At 54.4% G+C, this 27,602-nt stretch overlaps 1 protein-coding gene across 1 annotated transcript in view; it reads right to left on the minus strand.

Annotated features, from left to right (window-relative positions):
• Window positions 1-27,602, minus strand: part of TRPM1 (transient receptor potential cation channel subfamily M member 1) — a 115,974-nt gene that overhangs the window by 71,705 nt on the left and 16,667 nt on the right. Inside the window, exon 3 of the mRNA XM_055141384.1 lies at window positions 1,843-1,960. Within this exon, the coding sequence (XP_054997359.1) occupies window positions 1,843-1,899 (57 nt within the window). The 5' untranslated portion in view covers window positions 1,900-1,960. The remainder of the gene's footprint in view (window positions 1-1,842; window positions 1,961-27,602) is intronic.

Consider the following 27,602-nt stretch of genomic DNA (forward strand, 5'->3'; position numbering starts at 1 on the left):
CGTAAAGGCAAGGAAGGAAGGAGGGAAGGAAGGAAGGAAGGAAGGAAGGAAGGAAGGAAGGAAGGAAGGAAGGAAGGAAGGAAGGAAGGAAGGAAGGAAGGAAGGAAGGAAGGAAGGAAGGAAGGAAGGAAACGAGGGAGGAAGGGAGAGGAGGGAAGGGAAAGGGAGGAAAATCAGTTTTCTCTACAAAGAGCAATTAAGGCTCAGAGATGGACAGGAGTCTGCAAAGTTGCACAGCCTGGTCATACCCAAGCTCAACGCAGAGCAGAAACCCCTTAAGGCCTGGGCCAGGCCCTTTCCAGCTTGCTGCGAGCCCAGACACAGTCCAGCTTCCTAGAAGCCCTCAGGGAAGTTCCTTGGCGGGTCTCGTATGTTGAAGAAAGGGGAGCCCTTTCACGGCAGACGGTTTTCACCCATGGGAACCTGAGGTTCTCCAGCCCCTCCCTCCCGCCCCAGGGCGTGTGGAGCCCAGAAGTCATGTCTGTTTTCAAAGGCGTGTAGTACCTTTGTGGGGGCGAGGCAGGGAGCAGCAGGACCGCCACGAGAGAGGACGGGGCGCGCTCCCACACACGCATGACGGCCAGAACCACCATTAGTCATCAAACGGGAGAGTGACGCGCGGCAATTACCGTCTGGGCCCCCAGACCTCTGCGCCTCTTTTAATCAGATGTTACTCCCTTGAACCCACGGGCGCACGGGAGCGTAAACAGAGATTAAAGGGGTGCGCTCATGAAGACTCCTTCCAGCGCCCATTAGCCAGTGGCCATTTCGTCGGCAACTTCGGGACCTCAGAACTCAGGAAGGAAGATTCTGGAAGGTGATAACTGGGCTGGAGACCAAAAATAAATAAATAAATAAAGTCCAAGGAAAACAGAGCTGAACTTGGCTGAGCTGCCCCCAACCCCCGGCTCTGTCTTTCTTTCCTGGTCTCGGTCTGATCCTTAAGCCAAAGCCAGCACATGGGAGAGGGGTGATCACCCAGGAAGGGAAGAAACAGCCTTGCCTAGAAGTGTAATATGCAAAGGAACCTCATTTCTCCTTCCCCACCCAGCCCCGGGACCCCTGCCCAACCCCGTCCCCTACAGCTCCTACATCTTTCTGTTTATCTCATGTATCTCATCTGTAAAATTATCAAATGAAGCAGTGCTAGGGTTGGGTTTTGTTTGTTTTGGGTTTAGGGGCCACACCTGGCTGTGTACAGGGCTTACTCCTGGCTCTGCACTCAGGAATCACTCCTGGTGGGGCTCAGAGGACCCTGGGGAGTGCCGGGGACTGAACCCCTGTCAGCCGCATGCGAGGCAAATGCCCTGCCCCCTGCACCACTGCTCCAGTCCCATGGAGTCCAGGGTTTAAGAATTTTTGCTTGTTTGTTTTTGGGCCCTAGCAGGGGGTGCTCAGAGCTCAGTCCTGGTGGGGCGTGGGGAACCCTGTGGTGTGCTGGGGACTGAACAAGGTGATCATCTTTACCCACTGTGTACCTCTCCCACCCTGCGATCCTTTTCACTCCGGCAGGTACCCAGATCTGGTAGGCCAAGGACTGGGGTGCGCCAGGCATGCAGGCCCAGGAAGCAGCACCTAGCTGGCTTGACCAGAGTACACGGGCAATTGAAGGTGGTAAAAAAAAAAAATGGCATGTTCGGGGCCAGAGAGAGCAAGGACAGTGGGGAAGTGACTTGCTTTGCATGAAGCTGACCCAGATTCAATCTCTAGCACCCAACCCCTGCCGGGAGCAACCCCTGAGTGCTGAGCCAGGAGTAAGCCCTGAGCACCTCTGGGTGTGGTGCCCAAACAAAACAAACAAAAACCACTTTCCACCAAATTCCTCTTCTAGTCTCGGCTCACCTGCTTGCATTCAATTGTCCTTTCGGGAGACGTGCAGAGGGGCCAGATGCTGTTCATCGGGGCTTCCACGGTCAGGGCTCAACCTCGGGTCCCCCGAGACTTGTCCTCGGACACTCCCCTTCCACACACAGAGACACAGACACACACAGACACACAGACATAGACATAGATACACAGACACACACACAGACATACACAGACAGACACAGACAGACACAGAGCTCCACAGGCTTCAGGGAACAGCCCCGGCCCAGCCACTGGGCCCTCCTGGGCTCCCATTCTCCAGGCGAGGCTCAGCTGGCCCGGGGCCCACAGGGGTTAGGGCGGGCAGTGAGAGAGGCTGTAGGGGGGAGGGTCAGCCTTGGCAGACAGAAGGAAGATCCAGAAAGCGTCTGTGAATGGGGAAATCTGTGAGCAGGTGCTGATGGGTCTAGAGAGCCCGTCTGGCCTGGGCAGAAGCAGCGAAGCGGAGGGTGGAGAGAGCGATCCCTCCCCACAGCCCCACCCCTCATACACAAGGCTGCTGCCCGGCCGGGAAAGGAGGGGGTGGCAGCACAGGACACCCATCCTCATCCTTGTAAGGGTCTGGGGACCGTTTGCAGCTGGGCCTGGGGCGGCCACAGGGTAAGGCCAGGAGCCACCCAGGACGCCTACCCCAAGGCCAGCCCACCCACGTGGGGGGTCTCAGGTCACTGCTTGGACAGACTCTGAGTGCAGAGGCCCACGGCAGACACCAGGGGGCAGACTGGGGGCGCCCGGACTCAGGGGGCCCAGGGGGTGCCAGACGCAGGGACCCAACCATGCACGACCCCCCGCCGAGGGCCTCTCTCCGTGGTACAGGCCCCGGTCCCCGGTCGCCTGTGACACTGAGCCCAGAGGACCTGTGGAGGGGGGGGCAGTCCCTGCGTTGACCCACTTTCCCCGGGGCAGAGAATAAATGAGAATTAAGGCGCAGGGAGGAGCGAGTGCGGGTGCAAGGGAGCGGAGGGCGCGGCCCCACCCACCCCTGCCAGCGACGGGTTGGGGGGGGACCCAGCGGGGTGAAGGGGAGGACGAAGAGGAGGAGGGAGAACTGGGGCAGGGGAAGGGAAGGGGGAGGAGGAGGAGAGCCAAAGAAAGGGAAGAGGAGGGAGGGAGGCAGGGAGGGAACCCCGCCCCCCAACACTCCGCCCCGGACTACCAGCTGGGGGAGGGAGATCTTGAAAAGGGTAAAGGACATGGGGTCCCAGGGCTACATCTCCCCACAGGCACCCCAGGGCCCCTTTCTCAGCGGGGGCCCCTCTTGCCTCCCAGAGCAGCCCCATGATGCATTTTCACGGGAGCACAGGCTCAGCCGGCGACTGTCTGCTGGGGCCATCTGGCCTCAGCCTCATTCAGCACCCCGGGGAGGAGGGGCCCCGGGGCCAGATGGCACCAGGGAGCGGAGAGCGCCCGCCCCTCCCCTGCTGCGGCGCCCTCTGGCCTCTCCAAGGGCTTTCAGGCAGAGGGGCCACCCTGTCCAGCCCCACGCTGCCCACTTCGCTGGGTCCCCCCAGTGACCGCCCGCCCCCAGGAGTTAGTCCTTGTCGGCAGAAGTTCAAGGGATGTATCGGCAGACCCGTGCCCCTGGCCTCCTCCCTGGGCAGCCCCACCTATAGCTGACCCTGCGGTGGGGTGGCCGGAGGGCTGCTGAGCACGCGGCAGCCTCCGCAGAGCAGCAGGAGACACAGGCTTTGCACAGCGCAGGCGGAAGCTGGGAAGGGTGCGCCAGGCTGAGGGCAGGGAGGAACCCCCAGGTGGTCACTGTGTGCCCCGCTGTGGCCAGCCTGTCTGTCTTTCAGAGCCGGAGGCACTCAGGGGTGCCCGCCCCCACCCCTAGGCCCCTCGGCAGCCTCTGGGCTCTGGTGTCGCATGCCAGAAGGAGATAGGCAGGGCTGGGCTCCCTGCCCACAGGCATCATGGGGGTTAGTGTGCTCCCCACAGGGTGCCCTGAGCAGCAGCATCAGGCCGCATCACCTCTGCACCCACTACTTCACAACCTGTTCTTTCTTTAAAAAAAAAAAAAGATCAGTGTTTGGTTTTCCCACAGCTGCGGGCGGCTGCGATGTTCTCAGGGCAAGAGGCTCTATCAGACTGAGCTCACCACTTCCTCTTCTGTTTTTTTTGGTTCGGTTTGTTGTTGTTGGTTTTGTTTGTTGTTTTAGTTTTTGGGTCCCCCCGGACAGTGCTAGGCTTACTCCGGGCTCTGTGCTCAGGGATCACTCCTGGTGGGCTCAGGGTTCCCTGTGGGTGCAGGGGATCAAACCCAGGTCAGCCAAGTGCAAGGCAAACACCCTCCCCGCTGTCCTATCGCTCCAGCCTGGAGTCAGCCGCTTTCTGGCCTGTTGGCTTGGCTGCTGGCCGGCTCTTTCTCAATCCTCAGTGCTCCTTTGTTGGGGGGAGGGGCTCCCATTGCCTGGAAACCCTCCCAGCACCCTCTCAGCAATTTGACGGATGGCTCAATGTGTGGTTTTCGGGTGGTCAGGCCCTGCTCAGGCCCTGCAGGGCTGGGGGGTTCCCAGTAGTACTGGGGGGTGGAGGGCTCCAGAGCTACACCCAGCAGCTCAGGGAACGGAACTGCACTGGGCCAGAGGCGGGGCGGTGCCTCAACCCCGCCCATCTCTCCATCATTTCTCTCCATCATCTCTCTCCCCATCATCTCTCTCCCCATCATCTCTCTCCATCATCTCTCTCCCCATCATCTCTCTCCATCATCTCTCTCCCCATCATCTCTCTCTCCATCATATCTCTGTCTATCATCTCTCTCTCTCCATCATCTCTCTCCCCATCATCTCTCTCCATCATCTCTCTCCCCATCATCTCTCTCTCCATCATATCTCTATCTATCATCTCTCTCTCTCCATCATCTCTCTCTCCATCATCTCTCTCCATCATCTCTCTCTCCATCATCTCTCTCTCCATCATCTCTCTCCACCATCTCTCTCTCCATTATCTCTCTTTCCAGCATGTCTCTCTTTCTTCGTCTTTTCTTTCTTTTCCACCCTTCCTTCATTTCTTTCTTTTAAACTTTCTTTGGAGGTAGTACAGTGGAGAGGGTGTTTGTCTTGCATGCTGCCAACCTGGGTTTGATCTCCAGCATCCCATATGGTCCCCTGAGCACCATCAGGAGTAATTCCTGCGTGCAAAGCCAGGAGTAACCCCTGAGCATCTCTGGGTGTGACCCAAAAAGAAAAATTAAAAAATAAAATAAAAATAAACTTTCTTTTTTCTTTCCCTTCCCCTCCCTTTCTCTCTCTTTCTTTTCCTTTCCCTCCCCCATCCATTTCTTTCCTTCTTTCTTTCTTTCTTTCTTTCTTTCTTTCTTTCTTTCTTTCTTTCTTTCTTTCTTTCTTTCTTTCTTTCCTCTTTACTTCCCTCCATTTATTTCTTTCCTTCCTTCCTTCCTTCCTTCCTTCCTTCCTTCCTTCCTTCCTTCCTTCCTTCCTTCCTTCCTTCCTTCCTTTCTTCCTTCCTGTTTTTGTGTTTAAGGCCACACCTGACACTGCTCAGGGCTTACTCCTGGCTCTGTGCTCAGGAATCACTTCTGAGGGGTCTGGGAGACCATATAGGATGCTGGGGGTTGGACACCATATGCAAGACTATTGCCCTTCCCATTGTCCTACCACTCTGGCCCCAAGTTCTGTGTCCACTGGAGCCCTCTGAGGAGACTGCTCAACTTAGCTTTGTGTCTTTTTCTGATGCCACATTACCTTGTTTTCTCCAGAATTCTGTCTGGGCCTTGTTAGGGAAACGTGTTTTCTTCATCTCTCTGAGGATTTATGGCTGTGGGATTCCATTTGGAAATGCAAATTAGATCATGGAGGTCAGTGTAGACCCCTGGAGTGCCTGAGTCCTTTGGAGGCACCCACAAAGTTGGAATGATGTGACGGTCACACCCAGACACATTTCTCTCCTGGGCTCTGCGGGATTCTGTCTGCAGATTTGTGACGTGTGACGTCCTAGCAGACTGACATCCGAAACGGATCTCAGACTCCAGCTGTCTAGAAAGCCAGGCGTCACTGAGGTTTTCCAAAATTGCAAGACAATGTCACTCTTCTTACTAAAAGAGCTATTTTGAGAAAAATAGAACTATTTTCATAAATGAAGGCTATTTGTGTTCATGTGTTTTGGCATTTCAAAATAAATGCATAAATACTTGAAATTTTTTCATCTCCACTTACTCCCATTACAGTGACCAGCAATCGGCTTATATTAAAGAAAAACTATTGAATCAATTAAAGAAACTCCTCAGGAAGCCAGAGAGATGTACAGTGGGCAGGGTGCTTGCTTTTCACACAGCTGCATTTGATCCCTGACACCCCAAAGGGCCACCCTTGTCCCAGTGCCTCCAGGAGTGACCCCTGAGGGCAAACCAGGAGAAAGCTCTGATCATCATCAGCTGCAACCCAAAAAGAATGAAGGAAAGAAGTAAGGTAGAAGGAAGAAAGAAAGAAAGAAAGAAAGAAAGAAAGAAAGAAAGAAAGAAAGAAAGAAAGAAAGAAAGAAAGAAAGAAAGAAAGAAAGAAAGAAAGAAAGAAAGAAAAAATTCTCCTCCTGCTGTGAACATAGCAAAGAACTAAGCACAGGCTTTGCATGTGGGTCTAAAACTGGGCATTAGGTGGTCCCCTGAGCACCACCAGGAGTGACCCCAAGCACAGAGCTGGGAGTAGTCCCTGGATACCAGAGATGTGGCCCCAAAACCAACCTAACAAAAATAACAGGCTGGGGCCCTCGGATATTGTGAAGAGGATAAAGGGTCCAACCCAGCAGATTCTTGGTTTTGTCTTGGCAGTGCTGGGTCTAGGGTAGGGCCTGGGGTATAGCCTGAGGTAGTCTGGGGTACAGGATGGGGTGTGGTCTGGGGTTTAGGGTCTGGGGTAAGTCTTAGGTACAGGGTCTGGGGTGGCGTCTGGGATACAGCATCTGGGGTACAGGATTTGGGGTAACAGGTCTGGGCTAGGGTCTGGGGTATAATAAAGTCTGAGGTAGAGTCTGGGGTATAGGGTCTGAGATAGGGTCTGGGATACAGGGTCTGGGGTAGGGTCTGAGGTACGGTCTGAGGTAGATTATGGGGTAGGGTCTGGGGTACAGGGTCTGAGGTAGGGTCTGAGGTAGGGTCTGGGGTACAGGGTCTGAAGTAGGGTTTGGGGTACAGGGTCTGAGGTAGGGCCTGGGGTACAGGGTCTGAGGTAGGGTCTGGGCTAGGGTCTGGGGTACAGGGTCTGAGATTGGGTCTGAGGTAGGGTCTGGGGTAGGTTCTTGGGTAGAGTCTGGGGTAGGGTCTGAGGTAGGTTCTGGGGTAGTGTCTGGGGTAGGGTTGAGGTAGGGTCTGGGGTAGGATCTGAGGTAAGGTCTGAGGTAGGGTCTGGGCTAGGATCTGAGGTAAGGTCTGAGGTAGGGTCTGGGCTAGGATCTGGACTAGGGTCTGGGGTAAGAGGGTCTGAGGTAGGGTCTGGTGTAGGGTCTGGGATAAGGTCTAGGGTACAGGGTCTGGGATTATCTTGGCAGTGCTGGGCATGGACTCAGGACCTCCCATGCTCACAGCTCAGCTCTGACCCCGAGCCTCGAGCAAGGCATATTTGATGAAACTTCCTTTGTTTGTTGGGGGGCCACACCTGATGGTGCTCAGATCTTACTCCTGGCTCTGTGCTCAGGGATCACTCCTAGCGGTGCTCAGGAGACCCTATGGGGTGAAGGGGATTGAATCCGTTGAAGAGATATCTGGATATTGGTGGAGAAATCACAAATATCTGTGATTAAGAAGTCACTTTGAACACTGTGGCTGAATGAATGAACCAGTCAGGGAGTGAGCAACAGTCCGGCTGGGCGTGGTGTCCACGTAGCTCTTCCGTGCACACAGGGTGAGACAGCAGGGCTGTCACCAGGCAGTCAGGGGTCCTGGGTTCCGATTTTCCTCTTTGCTGTCCGAAAGTTCCTCCCACTGGGTTGGAAATTCAACAGTGGGGTCTGGGGTGCACCCGAGGGCGTCCCACAGACTGTTGGGGCTGCTGCCTCTCCCGGGGCTTCACTTAGGGTTGAAACCCCAGAGGCAAAATTTATGGAAGAGAAGAGGGTGTATGGGGGCCTGAGGGGGGGCAGCCAAGCAGTTCTGAGTCCCCTGGAGCAGAAGAGACCTCCTTTAGGGAATTGGGGGTGGGGTCACAGGGTGACCGCAGAGCAGACTGGGGTGTGGATGTTGATGGGCTCCCCTGGGAGTTCAAGGATCCTGCTTCTGAGGCCGGAGCGGTAGCCTAGCGGGTAAAGCATTTGCCTGGCACGCAGCCAGACCCAGGTTTGATGATCCCCGGCATCCCATAGAGTCCCCTGAGCACCACCAGGAATAATTCCTGAGTGCAGAGCCTGGAGTAATCCCTGAGCACTGCTGGATGTGACCAAATATAAATAAATAAATAAATAAATAAATAAATAAATAAATAAATAAATAAATAAAAGACTCTGCTGCCTTTCTTGAGCCCGGCAGCAGAGCCGCCTTAGAACCCAGGCCATGCCACCAGATGCTCTTGGGTGCCCTGTTCCAGCGACCCTAGTTAGCCCTTTTCAGATGCATGTCTTTATTTGGTCTGACTTTGAAGTATCTCTATGCAGCTGAAATAATTCCTGGTGGTCACTTCCTGAGCTTCAGGGGAAGCTTAGCTGAGCCCCCCAAAACGGATGGGCAGGACCCCTGGGGGCAGCAGGGGAGGGAGGGCGTCCCCCACACAAACCGGCTGAGCTACTCAGGAAAAGCAGACTCTAGGCGCATCTGTGGACCAGCGGGTGTAGACATCAGCCACACGCCTGGGACATGGCCTGGATATTCACACGACACTTTGACCTTAATCTACACCCCTTAGGGCCCAGCCTGCTGGAACCCACAATAGGGAGAAGAAAGCTTTCTGGGAAAGATTTTTGTTTGTTTGTTCGGGCCACACCCACTTACTCCTGACTCTGCACTCGGGGATCATTCTTGGTGGTGCTCAGGGAACCCTATGGGATGTGGGGGATCGAACCCAGGTTTCACATGTGCAAAGCAAATGCCCAACCCACTGTGCTATGACTCTGGGCCCACTTTCTGAGGAGCACTGTGCTTTGAGTCCGATATTCAGAAACAGCAGTTCCAGTGTCCCTGTGTGCGCGGACCATGTGGCTGATGGTGTTGGCCCCCAGCCTGATGCCTTAGGCCTACACTCTCCAAGGCACCAGCCCGTGCCCACTCATCCGACACGTGCGTGGGAGCATGCCTCCCCAATGCCAGAGGCTGTCTTAGCATTGCCCCATTTTATTTCTTGTATTTTGGGTGTGGGAGCCGTACCTGGCAGTGCTTGGGGAAGCATGTGGGGTCAGGAGTGGAACCTGGGCCTCCAGCAAGCCAAGTCTCTGACTCTGGCTCTGGCTCTGGCTCTGGCTCTGTCTCTTACACCAGGATGCAAAGTCTGAATCTCTCTCTCCCCTCCCTCCCTCTCCCAGGCACTTGGCCCTGAGGAGGTGGTGCGCCCCCTACTGGCCTGGAATCCAGCTGCCCAGCTCAGCCCTGACGCTCTGCAGAGTGGGTGCCCTGTTCTGGCTCCTGCCTCATGTCTCAACTCTCTTGACCACCCTCCTGCCACTCCTGCTTGATGCCCAGATGGTGCCCTGTTCCCCTGGACAGAGGTGCCCCCTGTCCTATATGTGAGCTGATGCCCACAGTCTTGAAACAGTGCCCTGAACAGGCGAGCACTGTTTGCTGATGCACCAGCCTCCGAAAGCGGGCCTTACACTGAGTGGCCGCTCCACATGGGTTGCAGAGCCAGGCGGGGGGAGAGGAGAAATAGAAGGGGAAAGAGGGGAAAGAAGAGAATGCAGCAGCAGTGAGCATTCGACGGGAGTGTCCATGGGGCACTTTCAACCTCCCTGCTGGGGCGGGCAGGGTCCTGGAGACCCAAATGCCGGCACGTTCCCGCACACTGTCCCTTGCATTTTTCTTGCACCTCTCTGGGCAGCCAGAGGCTGATCTGGGCCCTGGGCTGGAGCTGGAGGGGCTGGGCTGGTATCAGCGGAAGACAAGGATGCCTTGCCTTTGAATTTGACCTTGAGCACAGACTAGAAAGCTGGGAACCAGCTGACTCTGTAGGTGGTGAATTTTCCAGTTTCCTGGAGACACTTTGAGCTCCGCTGTGCCTTAACCAGGGGCTCCTGAGACCGGATGTCAACCTCACAGTGGGTTGAGTCTAGGAGCCCAGGCAGCTCCCATTGGACCTCCTGGTTTGACTGGCAGGCTGCAGCTCCGAGCTGCAGCTACACCTGGAAATGTCCAGGGGATAGATTTCATCTCAGTGTGCTAGGGGAGGGTCATTCCCTAGCCAGTCCTGGCAAAAAAAAGAATAAAAACCAAATGTCCAGTTCATATCTGCACCAAAATAAATCCCAGAGGCATCCAGATGGAGCAAAGATTTCGATGTCAAAAGATGGAAATCATAAAAATACCAGAAGAAAACAAGAAGCAAAATTGTGATTCTCGGAGCGAGGCTGCCTTTTCGATTCTGTTACACAGCCCAAAGCTGCGTGATTGATGGATTCTAGCAAACAGGGTCCAAATAGTTCTGCACAACAGGAAACAGTATGTGTAAGTCCAAGAGGTGATTGAAAAATAGAATTGAATGATAACCCCACCCTAAAACAGAATTATTGTGCATTCATTAAAAAAAAAAATAAGGTGTATTTATGCCTGTGGCCAGACAAGAGCATCAGGTCTATAAAAATAGGTGAAATTTATATCCCAGACTCATGGCTGCCGTAAATCAGTGAGAAACCAAGCTAAAAATTGAACTGAAACCTGGCTATGGGTAGAATTCCTCCATTGTGGGGGCCAGACCAATAGTACAGTGGGTAGGGCATTTGCCTTATATGCAGTCGACCTGGGTTATATCCCTGGGACCCTATATGGTCCTCCAAGCCTGCCAGGACTGATTCCTAAGTGTAGAGCCAGGAGCAAGCCCTGAGCATTGCCAGGTGTATCCCAAAAACAAAGGAAGGAAGGAAGGAAGGAAGGAAGGAAGGAAGGAAGGAAGGAAGGAAGGAAGGAAGGAAGGAAGGAAGGAAGGAAGGAAGGAAGGAAGGAAAGAAGGAAGGAAGGAAGGAAGGAAGGAAGGAAGGAAGGAAGGAAGGAAGGAAGGAAGGAAGGAAGGAAGGAAGGAGAAAAAGAAATTCTCTACAGGAAAGGGAAAGGCCATAAGCATTTGTAAGTGCACTTTATGGAACTTCAATATGAGAAATACAAACTGGACATTCAGAGAAACTCTCCCCTCTGCCTTTTAGAAGGACAACGTGGATTATGACTGTCCAGGAAGCCAAAGGGATGAGCTTAGAGTGTGATCTTGTCGTGTGGGAATGAAAAACGGTACCAGGGATCAAACCCAGGTCAGCCACATTTAAGGCAAGTGCATTACCCACTATGCTATCTCTTCGGCCCTCAGGAAGTACATTATCAGGTTCCATCAAGAAGTGCATTGCTGGGGGCTGGAGTGATAGCACAGCGGGTAGGGCGTTTGCCTTGCACGCGGCCGACCCGGGTTCGATTCCCAGCATCCCATATGGTCCCCTGAGCACCGCCAGGGGTAATTCCTGAGTGCAGAGCCAGGAGTGACCCTTGTGCATCGCCAGGTGTGACCCAAAAAGCAAAAAAAAAAAAAAAAAAAAAAAAAAGAAGTGCATTGCTGGGGCCGGAGCGATAGCACAGCGGGTAGGGGGTTTGCCTTGCACGCGGCCAACCTGGGTTCGATCCCCGGCATCCCATATGGTCCCCCAAGCACCGTCAGGAGTAATTCCTGAGTGCAAAGCCAGGAGTAACCCCTGAGCATCGCTGGGTGTGACCCAAAAAGCAAAAAAAAAAAAAAAAAAGTGCATTGCTGGACTCCAGTGGGAAGGTTTTCTCAGCCAAGGCCATGACTGCCAGTATCTGCAGTTTCCTTCCCTCCCTTCCTCCCTTCCTCCCTTCCTCCCTTCCTCCCTCCTTTCTTCCTGCCTTCTTTCCTTCCTTCCCTCCTCCCTTCTTCCCTTCCTCCCTTCCTTCCTTCCTTCCTTCCTTCCTTCCTTCCTTCCTTCCTTCCTTCCTTCCTTCCTTCCTTCCTTCCTTCCTTCCACTTTTCCCCATACTTGAACCTTTGCACTGCACCATTGGCCCGACTGCCTACAAACTGTCAGTGAGCGGCTGGACCTCCTGGAGAGGATGAGGGTGGGGGGAAGACTTTGATCCAGCACCTTCCTCTGCTCCGAAAACGAGGCTGCACCCATGTGGGGTGGGAGGAGCAGGGTCCGTGGCTCCCTGGAGCCAGGGAGCAGGGCCATGCAGTTCTGGGGTCCCCCCACAATTGGCCCCCCCCGGCCTGCCCCTCCCTTTGTGCTGCTTCCATTTGGTGATGCTGACTGAGACAGCAGGTCTGGCGCGGATGCTGGTGATACCTGGGAGTGGCCGGGGCTGCAGAGATGTGGGGAGCTGGTGTCTGGGTGAGCTACAGCCATGGAACAAATAAATGGACACAGGGTCCGACACCACACAGCTCTCCGGCTCAGGAACCGGGGGACCATGGTCTGGGGACTCCCAGGATGTGGCCAGCACCAAGGACCAGGGCGGTGAGGATGAGTTTGCTTTCGGGGCCAGGAGAGAGGAGAGAATGGACGCTCAGTCCCGGTGCTGCGGAGACACGATCACGTGCCCAGCGCCGCTGGAATAGGGGGTGCGCGGAAAGGCTGTGAATGGGGGGCGTGGCTTGGCGAGGGCCCAGCAGCACCTAATTCCTGGTTGTCACTAGTCTCGGTGAGGCCTCAGACCACTCATTTGCGTGAGGGCTAATATTAGCTCGAGCGATGTGCGGAGAATCGACTTTTGCTCACCAAATGTGGTTCACGCGGCGGGGAGAGAGCCAACAAGTCGGAGCCCCAGAGTTAGGGAATCAAATAAATAAGCCCGTGGCGACACCTCCCGCTCCCTTGGCGCTGCAGAAGCGCCCAGCAGCAGCGTTTAATTTTAGCCGCACCATCTGCAGCGGGAAATCAGGGGGAGCATCATCACTGGCTTTCAGGATTTTCACCAAGTCAGAACGATTTGCTAAAAATACGCGCTACTGGATCCGCAAGGCCCCCTGATGAGGCGAGGTTCCCTCCCTGTAGGCTGGCGGTGGGGTGGGGGCCGGGGGCTCTTTCTTTAGCTGCTTTTGTGCCCTGACCTCTCTGGGAGAGTGTCTGGGGTACAGGTAAGACTGGGCACCAACGAGCCCTGGTCCTGGGCAGGGGGCTTCGATGGAAGGGATCACCAGCCAGTGCCCAAGACCAGGATGTCTGAAGCCCTGGCACCCTTCACAGCCCCCCAAGACCAAGCCTCTCCCCCACAACACGTACAAAGCACATCTGCCAATTCACTTCTTTTCCATGAGGGACTGTCTAGACCTGACCGCCCGAGATTTAACTGAGTTAAAGTGAATTCTGCAGAGCCACCGAGAGGACCAGAGACTGTGAGATCAACTCCAAAGGTCAAGGGGACCATTATGTTGCTCCAACCTGGCCTAGAGGTACAGTGAGTCTTTAGAAAACCTTTAGCATGAGAAGACTTGTACAGTGTGCAACCTGAACCACCGGCCATGGCACCTTGGGATTCCCATGGGTGTAACTAGTGAAGTCAAAATAGCCCCTATGTTGCTGGATGCAGTGACAACTCCCTGAACTGATCAGGATGAATGTGACCAGAGGCAGGTCACGTTCTGGGTTTCCTTGGGCCCTGCTGAGTTATGTGGATTTGTAAAATTTTAGGTTTGTAATTTGGGAACTTGTACATTCTCTGACACTTCCATAAAGAGCTCAAGATTGATTGGGGTCGGGGCTGGAGTGATAGGACAGCAGGGAGGGCTTTTGCCTTGCATGTGGCCAACCCAGGTTTGCTCCATGGTACCCTATATGGTCCCCCGAGTTTGCCAGGAGTGAACCCTGAGCACAAAGCCAGGAGTCAGCCCTGACCCTGAGCACTGCTGGGTGTGGCCAAAAATAACTAAGTTAAAGATTGATTGGGATAGGGAGAGGGTGGGCAATAAGGATTCAAAACATCTTATCTTATCTCAAACAGCAGCTCTCCCCTCCTTTTTGGGGGAGGGGCACACCAGACAGTGCTCGCTCAGGGGTTACTCCTGGGTCTGTGCTAAGAAATAACTCCTGGCTGCTTCGGGGGACCATAAGGGGTTCTGGGGATCGAACCCAGGTTGACTGCATGCAATGCAAAGGCTCTCTCTTCCTTTCTTTACCTCTCCCTTCCTCCTTTCCTCTCTCTATCCCTCCCTCCCCCCTCCTCCCTTTCTTGCTCTCCCAATCTCTTTTCCTCCCTTTCTCTCCCTGCCTCCTACCTCCCCTGCTCTCGTTCTCCTCCTTCACCTGTTGCCTTTCTGTGCATCAGTGGCTTTGGGAAAAGGACCCTGTGGCAAACTCACCTAAAGGAATGTGTGTGCTGGGTGGGGAGGTTTTTCCAGCAAGAGCACGAACTGAGAAAGTTCCTAACGGGGGGACTGGTGCTGAAGGGCGTGTGGAGGACAAGTCAGAAGGAGACGGCCACCCGGAGGCCCCGGGAGGCCCCAGGAGTGAAGATCTCAGCCCAGACTTGGGAGGATGTGTTGAAAGCAGGCCAGCAAGGTCTCAAGCAGCCTGGAAATGGGGCCAGAGTGACAGGACAGCAGGGAGGGCATTTGCCTTGCATGTGGTCGATCCAGGTTCGATCCCCAGCATCCCATGGGACCCCCTGAACACCACCTGGAGTAATTCCTGAGCAGAGCCAGGAGTAACCCCTGAGCATCACTGGATGTGACCCTAAAAGCAAAACTAAAACAAAATATAGTGGCCCAGATAGCCACTGGTGGGGCCAAGAGGGTGAGACTAGGTTTCAGTACAAAACAGGTGTGCTGCATTGTACTTTTGAAAGTAACTCAGGGAGCAAAGCTTCAAAATTTGGTTCTGAACAGGCTTGACACGTGGAGGACTCAGGCTGGATCCCCAGTATCACGTGGTACTTGAGCACTGAGCCAGGAGTAGTCCCCAAGGACCACCCCCAACACACACAAGGTTTTCATCTCAAGGAAAAATGCCAGTAACAAAAAGGGGCGAAGTGATAAGACAGCAGGGAGGGTGCTGGCCTTGCACGTAGCCCACCTGGGTTTGATCCCCGACATCCCATATGGTGCCTTGAGTCCTGCCAGGAGATACTCTGAGCACAGAGCGAGGAGTAAGCTCTGAGCACTGCCAGGTATGGCCACCCACCCCCAGAAAAAAATGGTAATAAACTATGGTGATGGGTGCTAGATAGATTTATTGCCTTGCTCATGTTAAAATGTATATATGCACATATATTTTATATTCATTTCTATCAAACTGCTATTTTATGTACCTGAATTTAAGACAACACATTCCCTTTGATTTTCTTTTCTTTTTATTTTCTGCCTCTATTTTTTTTTTTGTCTGCCTTGCAGCTTGTGTGGCTTGCCCCCCTGGGGTTCGCTTTGCAGAGAGGACCATGCTTTTTTTTTTTTCTTTTTCAGTCACACCTGGCAGTGCACAGGGGTTACTCCTGGCTCTGCACTCAGGAATCACTCCTGGCGGTGCTCAGGGGACCATATGGGATGCTGGGAATCAAACCCAGGTCGACCTCGTGCAAGGCAAACGCCTTACCCACTGTGCTATATCCCTCCAGCCCCCGAGAGGACCATACATAGCTTTGCTTTGAGCTTCCGTGGGCCAGGTTGACGGTTCAGGCAGCTGCCTCTGGCCTCAGAGCTGTGCCAGGGGTGAAGGCTCTCCCAGCAAGTCCCGGCCTGCAGCGCGCAGCCATTGGGGTGCAGGCTGATGCATTTGCCAGCAGCATCCCGGGTTCCCCTTCCTGCACAGCCCCAAAAGTCAGGTTCAGGGAGGGGAGAGCTGTGATTTTGCTTAGAGTGAGGGCATTTGTACCCCACAATCTGGAGCCCTCGATTCCCCCCAAAACCCTCAGGGTCTCCCTAGGTTTTGGTTCACCCCTGTGGCTAAACCAGACCTTGTTCCTGGCTTGTGGATTTTACCTACATTCACAGGAGTAAGGCCCCACTCTCTCCCTCCCTCTCCCTCCCTCCCTCCCTCCCTCCCTCCCTCCCTCCCTCTTTCCTTTCCTCTCTCTCCCTCTTACTCCCCTTCCCTCTCTCCCCCCCTCCCCCTCCCTCTCTTTTCTCTGTCCCCTCTCTCCTTCTCTCCCCTCTCTTCCTCTCTGTCTCCCTCTCTCCCTTTATTTTACTCCCTCTTCTCTCTCTCTCTCTCTCTCTCTCTCTCTCTCTCTCTCTCTCTCTCTCTCTCTCTCTCCCCCTCTCCTTCTTCCCTCTCTCCCTCTCTCTCTCCCATTCTCTCTTTGTGTATCCCTCTATCTCTCTTTCTCTGTCTCTTTGTCTATCTCTGTGTTAGGTACACTCAGCAAAGATCAGGGACTACAGATGTGCTCAGGGGACCATGCAGTGCCGGAAAAGGAACCGGGGCGCCCCGCACCTGAAGCATCTCTCCAGCCAGAGCTTCAGGACTTTTTAAGACCATGCGCCTCCTCAGGGCCAACCCTCCCCCAGCACAACCTTTGCTCCTGGGCTGCAGGCACCGGGCAGCGCCGTGACTCAGCAGAAGGGGCCTTTGCCCGGGCCTTTGCCAGGGCACCAGGAGGCGTGGCCACTGGGCCAGAAGCCCAGGGAGCTCTGGAGCAGAAACCACGAGAGGGCACGGCACTGGGACGGAGTGGAGGCGTCCAGGACAGCGGCCCCTGGGGGAGGGGGGCTGGCTATCCCACCTCTTCTGGGGAGCCCAGTCCCACGCCAGGGGGCTCAGGGGTCCTGCCAGGTGAGTGAGCAGGAGAGGAAGGTGCCTTGTACAGGAACTTCAGGGGTCCTCTCCCCCGCCCCCACGAGGGAGCCTGGAGTCAGCCCCGAGGAGCAGGTGGGCTGAGTTCCCTGGGTTCCCACTCAGGCTCGTGCAGACGCTCCCGGTGCCAACTGGAGACTCTCGGAGCCGGTAGGTGGAGAGACCTGATCTAGCCAAGACAGTAGGGCAAGGGCAAGGTAATAACCACGGGCCTGGTCAGCCTCAGACCCTTGAGGGCAAAGGCAAGGGCAAGGTCACTCCTGACCCCGCCCGTATGCAGGACCAAAGGCAGAGCCACCCAGCCTCTCTCCCGCCCACTCGCCTCTTGCCGTGTTCAGGTTTCCATAGAGACCTCATTACATGATTGATGGAGTCACGAGCCACTGGTAAATGATCTTAACCTCTAGCCCCGCCCCCCCAGAAGTCTGGGAATGGGATTGGATATTTCAACCCTCTGATCTCATGGTTGGTCTCCTGGCGACCAGCCCCATCCTCAGGGGCTAGCCCTGAAGGGACCCCATTAACCTTTCATATGCGGAACCTCTAACGAAAGACATCTTTTCTGAGTCATTGGTAAATGACCTAGAAACATCTAGAAGATTCTAGAAGTGCCTAGAAAATTCTAAAAGCACTTAGAAATTTATAAGGGTTTGGGGAGGTGTGAGCCAGAAACTGTGTAAAGACCAAATCTATATGAAAAATATATAGCTTTCTTGTCCTTTGAGTGGCTCTACATATATATTATATATCTATCCATGCAATATGTAGTATAAATATACACATGTATTTGTGTATATACACACATACACACTACATATGTATAATGTACATGTGTATAAATACATATTACATGTATGCATATGTAAGCATGTATACATGTGTATATGTGTACATGTGTATATGTGTACATACTAAATGTGTGTATATTTATATAGCCAGGACTCTCAAGAAGAGCTCAGGAGAGCTTAGAGGTCTTTCCAGGTGATGTGCAGCTAACGAGGCCAGGTGGTTCAATGCCAACCTCTGAGATTCTGGTGCCACTTGGGGTCTGCAGTGCTGGGCACTGTCAGGGCCACCCAACGGAACTCAGGGCACATCATGGCCATATCTGGTGGGAACAAATTAATTGTCCTTGAACTGGCCAATGAAGAAATGAAACATGATAAACCCACCCAGTGGAATATGATTTCGCTATAGAAAGGAATGAAGGCAGTCACAAATGCCACACACAGTATCACACTGTTGACCAGAGATTTCCAGTATAGAGATCTTTTAAAAAATAGATTCAGAGTTTCCAGGTACTGAAGAGAGTGCGGTGCAGGGAGTGATTGCTGAGCGATGGGGGTTTCTTCGGCTATGCCCGTGTTCTCACATTGCCTGCTAATTTGTGGGGTCTGGCTCTGAGGAGACCGAATCCAAGTTAAATGGGTGAATCTGGGCTCCACACACCAAGAGAGGTGAACAAGAGAGAACTGAATGTAGAAGGGGAAAGAGTGTGAGAGGAAGGGAGAGGGAAAGGAGGAAGGAGAGAGGGAAGGTGGGAAAGAAGGAATGAAAGATATTGACCACCCCAAACCAGCAACATCCACCAAAAGGAGAAAAATCCAAGAATTCTGAGCACTTTGTGGGGTGGGAGGGAAGCTGCAGGAGGAGGGCGGGCAGAGCTGGGAGCTGTCACTTTGGGCAAAAGTTGTGTGACTCAAACCCAACATATGGGCTCCGACAAGCCAGAGGCTCCACTGCTGGGAATCTACCCGACAGAAATGCAGCCTGTCTCCCAGAGAAGCAGCCCCCGGTACTGAACCAAAGACCAGAGAATCGCTCTCTGCCACCTGAAACCACCCCAATGACCATCCATCGCAGACTAGCCGAGAAAGTACTTCAATCTGCATAAGAGACCCCAGTACCAGGAGCAGGAGCCATTGGCAAATGCACGAGACCTCAATGATGCAGGTTCTGTGGGTCCAGGTGGAGGAAAGATGGTGATGTGCAGAAGTGCAAAACTGAATTGGGGCTGGGGACCTGGGGGTGTGTGGATGGCTTGGAGGGATTCCAGAGGACATGGGGGTGCTGGCCATGTTCTCAATCTATAAGCTCGGGTTGCCAAGCTCAAGAGTTGATGACACCAACCTCTTTTTTTTTTTTTTGCTTTTTTTTTGTGTCACACCCAGCAATGCTCAGGGGTTACTCCTGGCTCTGCACTCAGGAATTACTCCTGGTGGTGCTTGGGGGACCATATGGGATGCCAGGGATCAAACCCAGGTCAGCTGTGTGCAAGGCAAATGCCCTACCCGCTGTACTATCGCTCCAGCCCAACACCAACTTCTTATGTCCCCCCCAACCCCCATTGTTCTAGGCCAGCTGCCTCTGCAGCTCTCTGGGCTGCTAACAAGAAATTTGTTGACAAATTTGTTGACCCTCTTTATTTGTGGAAGGAGGGGCACAGCCGGCACTGCTCAGGGCTTATGCACTCAGGAATCACCACTGGCAGTGCTCAGGGAACTACAAGGGATGCGAAGGATCAAACCCTGGACAGGTGCAGGCAAGGCAAATGCCCCCCCATTGTCCTATCTCTTGAGCTCCAACAACTTCTTGATCCATTCATCCTTAATTGGGCATGTGGGTTGTTTCCAGATCTTGACTATTGTACTGAGAGCACCAATGAACATAGATGTGTGTATGTGCTTCCAAATTCATGTTCTTGTGTTTGGGGGGGATCAATGCCAAGAAGTGGAATCACTGGGTCGTATGGGAGTTCCATTCCTGTTTTGGGGAGAAATCTCCCATATTGCTTTCTGTAGAGACTGAAGTAAATGACATTTCCACCAGCAGTGGATAAGGGGTCCTTTCACCACAACCCCACCAACAATGGCTGTTCCCAGGCATTGTGGTATGTGCCATCTCTCTCTGGTAGGAGATGGTGTCTTGAGGTTGTTTTGGCTAACGAGAATTATGTACATGGGAAAATAGATTATTGGGGGAAGAAAATGAGTATTAGAGGAAGAAGAAGGGGGAGGAGGAGAGGAAGAAGGGGGAGGAGGAGAGGAAGAAGTAGGGAGAGGAGGGAGGAAAAGAAGAAGGAGGAGGAGGGGAAGAAGTAGGGAGAGGAGGGAGGAGAGGAAGAAGAAGGAGGAGGAGAAGGAGGGAGAGGTAGGAGAAGGAGGAGGGAAAGAAGAAGAAGAAAAGGAAGAATGAGGAGAAGGGGGAAAGGGTCAAGGGAAGAGAAAGAGGAGGAGGAGGAGGGAGTGGGGTGCCCGGCAGCCTGTCCAGGCACTAGGCAAAGCTGTGGTGTGTCTGCTCTCCACACCCCTACTCCTGGTGCCCCTCAGGGAGGCCCTGAGCTCGGTGCCATCTGCCACCCATCCTCAGGGATGCCTTTGACAATTAGGGGTTTAGGACAGATTTTTCATGGGGCAGGGAAAGTTTGTGAGAAAGAGGACAGAATCACAGGGGTGGGTCCAGGCCTGGGGACCCCCCCCACCGCTGGCCAGCACAATCAGAATTCTCCTCACCCCTGCTCAGGAATGAGGGGCTGCTTCCAGAGACAGTATCTCATTTTTTTTGTTTTTCTTTGGGGGGGTCACACACCTGGGTGCTCAGGGCTCGCTCCCGGCATTTTGGGTGAATCATATATGAACTTAGCCCAGGTCAGCCGTGTGCTGAGAGGCGCCCTGCCCACTGCACTACCTCGCCAGCCCCCAGAGCATTGTCCTTTGACAGAGAGGCAAACTTGGGGGCAGGCCTGGGCCATCGTTTGGTTTGCACAGTGGGATCAGAGCATGTGGCTGGCTGACAGAGAAAGAAGCTCGGTGGCCAGGAGGGGTGTGGGGAGGGGCGCTGTTTCCCACAATGCCCTGCGCCCCCCCCAGAAGCTTTGCACCCCACCCTGGGCTCTTGAAAGCCCCACTGCGGTTTTCTCTGAGTTCCTCTTTCACTTCAAGCCTGCTAGCACTTTGCAAAAGACCTGAATGATAGAAGGGCTTTTTTTTTTTGGTTTCTGTTTTTCTTTTTTTGAAGGAGCAGGTGTTCATTTGTGGTTTTTCTTGCTCAAGAAGCTCTGGTCTGAAGACCAGAACTGTGGAGTATGAGCACTGTGCCCTGAGCACCCACCAGGATTGTATATGTGTCTCTCCCAGAAAGGGGTGGGCCTTTCTGGCCTCAACTACTTCTTGGCATGGCTTGGCTTGAGCTGGGAAATTCCTGATGCTGTCTGAGGGAACCCATTGGCCTGACTCAGAGACCCAGAAAAGCCCCCTGAGCCCCCCAGGTGGCCACCCCCATCTGCCACCTGCTACCCCCGTCTCTGAAGCTCTGCCACCCCCGTCTCTGCAGCTCTGGTCTCCCCAGGCCCCTCCCTAGTGCAGATCTGGAGGTTCTGTTGTGAGAAACAGTTTCAAGTCTGCCCTCCCCGTCCCCTCTACTCCCAGCCCCCGACTCCAACTGCCCTCCAGTCCTTGAGGGGTCCCTCGTGGGCCTCTCTCCTGGGCCTCTGACCTCCGTTCCTCTTGGCACCCTCCCAGTGCTGACCGCCAGCCCTGGCACGAAGCTGAGCTTCTGCAAAGGCGGCTGAAGCGAAACCCCACTCTGCTTTGGGGCCTAGCTGATCCCTGATCTCCTTCCCACGCCCCGCTCCGACCAGGCAGAGGGCTGGTGTGGGCGGGATTGAGGCACAGACAGGGTCACCCTGTGTGGGGGCTGGCAGGACAGACCTCCCTGGCACCCCTGGTGCCTTGCTGGGTGGTCCAAGTCCTTTGCCCAGTTCCAAGGTTGCCTTCAGGAGTCACACACCCCTAACACACAGAGGCTCCCCCAAGCCCTGGTGGTCGTGCCCTGGATGCTCTTAGGGACGGAGGGGCAGAGCCTGGACCCTTTCAGTCCTGCGGCCAGAGGAGGGAGAGGTGGGTCCTGAGCTTGCGACAGGGCAGCTTCAAGGTTCTGGGAAGGGGGCCCTTGAATGCCACTGTAGGGACCTGGGGGGATGGGGGTGAGGAGAGTTAGACTGTTGAAGTCCCTAGGGAGAAGGCGTTTGTAAGGAAGAGGCTTCATCCTGGCTGGCCGTGGAGTAGCACAGTAACAAAGTACTGACAAAGTAGCAAAGTACCTAACAGTATCTCACAAAGTAACAAAGTACTTCACAGAGTAACAAAAATACCTCAGAAACTAGCACAAAGGAACTGACAAATGTGCAGAGTAATAAACTAATTTACAAAGTAACAAAGTACCTCACAAAGTAATGAGGCACTTCACAAAGTACCTCACAAAAGTAACAAAGTATCAGAGTATCTACAAAGAAACTGACATATGTACATAGTAATAAAGTAACTCACAAAGTCACTTACAAAGTAGCAAAGGCAAAGTAACTCACAGAGTAAGGAAGTACCTCATAGAGTAACAAAGTAATTCACACAGTAACTGACAAAGTCACTTACAAAGTAATAAAGTCACTACAAAGTAACTCACAAAGCAACCTTCAAAGCAACAAAGTCACTTGTGAAGTAACTTGCACAAAGTTGCTCAGTAACCCTGAACCCAAAACCTAGCTGAACACAGCTAAGAGCTCCCTGACCCTGGACAGCCTGTCCTCGTCCCCGTTCTTTTCTGTCCTTTCTACACTCTCAGTCAGAGAGATGACAGAGAGAGGGTGACATAGTCTAGGCTTGCACGAATGCAGCTGAAATGCCATTGTGCCCAACATGGGCTGTCGTACCTGGAGAAAAGGGGTGCAGGAGACAGGGAAGCCCAGGCCAAGGAGCCACCCCTGCAATCCCAGGAATCAGAACCTGGGCCCTGGTCAGGGAGGCTCTAGCTCTCACTGGTTCCAGAGACTTCTCTGACCTTCTTATCAGGGGAGAGCTGGTGCCCAGGGTCCCGTGATGTAGCAGGAAGACCCCATGCTGGGGTGTAGGGTTGCATCAGGGACTAAGGGAAGCCATTTCCTGTCTGATGTGTGTATGCATGAGTGTGTGAATGTAAGTGTGTGTGTGTGGCTATGAGTGTGTGCTGCATGTGCATGCATGTATGTGTGTATGTGTTTGTGCATGCAGTGCATGCATGTGTGTGCATGCATGTGCATGTACATGTGTGGTTGAGTATGTGTGCATGACTACATGTGCGTGCATGATGGTGTATGCATAATTATGACTGTGCATGAGTCTATGTATGTGACTCTGTGTCTGTGTGTGTGTGTGTGTGTGTGTGTGTGTGTGTGTAGGTCCACCTCTTGGAGATCAGAGGGAAGAGCTCTTTGTGCATACAGGACAGAGAGCAGGGGCTGTGGTGACCTCTCCCTCCAGTCTTGAAAATGACTCCCCGGTGTCATACACCTGGTGGGGTTCCCCTGGGGGAAGTAAAAGGGCCATGGGGGGCAGCCAAAGGGGTTGAGAGACAGGAAAAGGAAGGGGCAGGGCTTGCTTCCAGGAAACCAGGACACGGGGTGGGGTTTGCCCACCGGCTATGAGGGTGTGGCCCAGGCTTGGGGCTTCCAGTCGAGACTCTGATCGGTGTCTGTGCCAGGGTTGTGCCTGCTGCTTGGCACTGCCCCTCTAATCTTTCCAGAACACTCTTCCACAGGCAGAGGTCTCTCCTCCACCCAGGAGCCTTCTGGGGTACAGGGGTTTCTCATGGCTCCCCCACTAAGCAGGCTCAGGGCATCAGGATCTGCCTCCCACCCCCGGGCTCCCCTACCCCAGCCTGTGCCGAGCAGCCAGGCGCATGACTCTGGGCTGAGAAATGAAAATGTTGCTTCACCTCAGAGGAAACCAAAGACTCCTCAGCTGTGCCCGGCAGAGCAGGAGCATGAGAGAAATTGTTGGGCGGGACCCGCACGAGTCCCCGGAGACCCCATGAGGTGCTGTGGCACAGCAGGCCTGCTGGAGCGTGTCACCCTCTCTGGTCCCTGGCCACTTGGCACTGTGCAGCTGGGGTTCAAGGGGTCCCTCATCTCCATTGTCACCCTTTGGGGCTTGGCACCCTCTTTTGTCTCCCAACCCAGCCTGGGGGGTTTCAGAGGTGCCACACGGCCCCCCTCCTCCATGTGAGTCTCACCTTGAGGCTTCAGAGCTAGGCGGGCTTCCTCTGGTTGTAGGAAGCTGCGCCTCCGTGATCCACGGCTGAGAGGGTCCCCCAAGCTCCTTCTCTCCCCACACCAGCATCCACTGCCCTTGAGAGCCCAGGTTCTCCCCTTGCCCCCTCCCTGGTTCTCTGGTGAAAAGCTGGGGTGCAGGAGAAGCCCTGAGTGCGGCCCCCAAGGGCTGGGGACTCCTGTTCCCACACAGCCGGTGCCCCCCAAGCCCAGGTCCCCGCATCCCCACAAGTGATGCGATCTGCATCTCGGCCCAGTGCTCCATCCTTGGGACTGTTTATTTGATTTAAAATATCGGGGGGTGGTGTCAGAGTAGTACAGTGGATGGCGTTTGTCTTGCTCGCAGTCAACCCGGGTTCGATCCCTGGTATCTGATAAGGTCCCCTGAGCCCCACCAGGAGTGACCCCTGAGTAAAGAGCCAGGAGGAGGCCCTGAGTACAGGGTGGCCTAAAGACTGAAAAAGAAAAAAAATGAATGAAAAGAAAAGACTGTGTGGGGCAAGAGACAGGTCACAGGATGGGGTACACGCAAGCTTGACCCCTAATCCAGGACCACCACAGTGCCGCTGACCCCAAACTCTTGAAATAAACCTTGAGGTTCTCAGCACCTCCTGGTGCGTCCAGTCTCCCCAGGAGTGGCTCCTGAGCACCACTGGGGTGGCCCTCAAATTTAAAACCCAAACCAAACCAAGAATTCAAAGCTTGACAAGTACAGAGACCAGGAACAGGAAGCAAACACCTTTCCTGAGATTTGCGGACAAGGCGATCCCTGATTTTTTTTCTTCCCCACCCCCACAACATCCTCAACTCTAAGTAAGTCAGAAGCTGCCAGATGTGGAGCAGGACCCCCAGAGTCGGCCACACCCTCCTTCCCATGATCCTCCTCCCCGTGACCACGAGAAGGAGCCCAGCATGCCCCCCTGGGGGTCGGGGCAGGACTCCCCTAGGTTCACTCCAGATTGCTGTGCCTCCTGCACACAGCCCTGATGGGGAAACCCACCGGGAACACAGACACGGCCCTCTGCAGCCCCCCTGAGCCCCCCTCCATGCCACCCCCACTGAGATCCAGATGTATCTCAGACATGGCCTCACCCGTGGCCAGTGCCAACTCCGGAGTGGCCCAGTAGGCACCTGGGCACACCATGAGATTTCTTTCCCTGGGGGGGTGGGGAACGCAGAGGCGAAGACAGCTGAGCTCCCCTCTCCTGTCTGCAGCTCAGGGGGCCCTGGGGGCCATGTGCCTGTTTGTTTGGGTGAGGGCCCAGCCGGGTGTTTCTAGGGCCCCTCACCCTCGGGCAGGCGGGGCGCAGAGCTGGGGGAGCAACAGCTGGTCCCAGCTCCTGATGACTCAGGCAGGGCCAGCTTCCCCGCCCCACCCCACCCCCGCCATCCTGGGGGAGCCGCCTCCCCATAATCCCCCCTCCCCTAGAGGTGAGGGAACACAGGGCGATTGTCGAGGATCATGCGCTGGGGGACATGAAAACAGCCTTTGTCTGGACTCCCGGCCACCCTGGTCTCGCGTCCCCAGCGAAACATTACACTGGCACATCAATTATTCAGATTTTACCAGGGCAGGGCGCAGCGGCCCGCCCCCCAGCCACCCCCTTTCGGGGGTGCCATGGCTGTGGGTGGTGGCAGGGGGAGAGAGGGCAGGGGAGGTACCCGGCTCAGAGCTGACCCCACTCTGCTCTGGGCTTGGCTTTGCCGCAGTCTGGGTGCCTCGCCAGGCACTCCGCCGCCCCACCTGCTCTCCCAGGAGGCTCATTCCTCTGAGACCCCTCCCCGTGTCAGCTCCTCTGCACCACCCCTCCGACGCCGTCCTCGCACAGGGCCACCATGTCATCCCAACTCGGAAATGTGCGTTGTTGCAGCCCTCCCTCCCCACCCTTATGACTGTCCCTACAGGCTTTGCGAGACACTTCCCCAGCGGCCCCCACCTCAGCCTTCCTCTTTGTTGTGACAACCAGAAGTCATGTGGATGCCCAGTGGAGCGCACAGTTAGACAGGCACGCACACACATGTACACTCACATGCGTGTCCTCACGCACACACATGCCTAAGCACACGTGCCCACATACACACAGGCTCGCAGGCACACACTCACACTGGCACGTGCACATTCACATACACAAACACACACCTTGGCACTCACACACGCTGGGCTGGGGCGTGGCTGCTTGGTTTGCACGCGCGGCCAGCCGAGGTACACATGGCGGGCACACATATTCTCACATGTGCTGCTTGTAGGAGTTCACCCTCCCTCTCCAGCTCTTTATCTGTTGGGGTGCTCACACACTAGCTCACAGGGGCTGCATCCCAGACTCCCACCTCTTTTGAGTTGGGGTGCCCACAGGTGTGGCACCTGAGGTTGGGGTGCTCACGTGGTCAGAAACCACTTGCTGCTCTGGGGATGCCAGAGGGCAGAGTGCCCACATAGAGGTGGGCACAATCAAAGTGGAAGCCTCAGCCCACCATGGACCAGCCCCAGGGAGATTCTTCATTCCATTTTGAGATGAGAGGCTGGGGCGATGGCCATGACTCCGAGGACTGGAGCACGTGATTTCCATGCAGGGACTCATGTTCAAGGCTCAGAACCATGTGGTTTCCCTTGAGCATCACCAAGGAAAAGCCCTGAGCACAGAGCTGAGAGTCTTCCCCAAGCACCATAAGATATGACTCCTCCAGCGCCCCCCCCAAAAAAAAATAAATAAAAGACTCTAACTCTTCTTACTTGTGCCTTCTTGGCCCATGGAATGTGTAGGAGTATTTTAGCTTGCACCCTTGGAAGTCATCCAGATGGCTTCATCTCTGATTTCCCCCACAGTCCCCCTGCGATCCAAGGAGGCCCAGGCCTTTCACACCCCCGAGACTTGCTGAAGGACCTGAGGGAAGTGGCCTGTTCAATATCAAGTCAAAGGGCTGGGGTCATAGAACAGTAGGGAGGGCATTTGCCTTGCACACGGCTAACTTGGGTTCGATCCCCGGCATCCTATAGGGTCCCCCGAGCACCACCAGGAGTGATCCCTGAGTGCAGGACTAGTAATAATCCCTGAGCATCACCAGGTATGATACCCACCACACACACACACACACACTCAAGCTGATGATGTCGTTCCAGCTGTCTGTACTGTGTACCAGGGACACATCTTTAGATGAAAAGGTATATTTGCCTTCCTATCCCATTTTTGAGGGTACAGGACTCCCCAGATAGCTCAGGGGGAGGGGAGGGGTCACACCCAGCAATAACTGGCCAATCAGGATGGATGGGTCCATGCTGGGGCCACCAAAGTCATCTGGCAGGGCATGGAGGCACCAGGATCAAACTCGGGGTTTCTTGCATGCGTGTCGGTCCCTTTATGTCATCTCCCCAGCCCTTGGGCATGTCTCTTCCCAGCAGCTGTCTTTGCCACCTGTGCTTGGAAGCTCTCCTGGGGATATAAGCACAGCTGAGGGAGGCCAGTCTGCCTAGCCGCTCCAGTGTACCTTGGCACAGAGAGGTGCTCTTCTCTCTCCCTCCCTCCCTCCCTCCCTCCCTCTCTCTCTCTCTCCCCACTCTCCTCCTTCTCTCTCTCTCCTCTCTCTCTCGTGTACTTCTGCTTTCTAGTCCCTGTCAAATATCAAATTCTAGTCTTTCTTTCTCTCTCTCTCTTTCTTTCTTTCTTTTTCTTTCTTTCTTTCTTTCTTTCTTTCTTTCTTTCTTTCTTTCTTTCTTTCTTTCTTTCTTTCTTTCTTTCTTTCTTTCTTTCTCTCTTTCTCTCTCTCTTTCTTTCTTTCTTTCTTTCTT

Source organism: Sorex araneus, chromosome 6, assembly GCF_027595985.1.
Source record: "Sorex araneus isolate mSorAra2 chromosome 6, mSorAra2.pri, whole genome shotgun sequence".
Classification (NCBI taxonomy): Eukaryota; Metazoa; Chordata; class Mammalia; order Eulipotyphla; family Soricidae; genus Sorex; species Sorex araneus.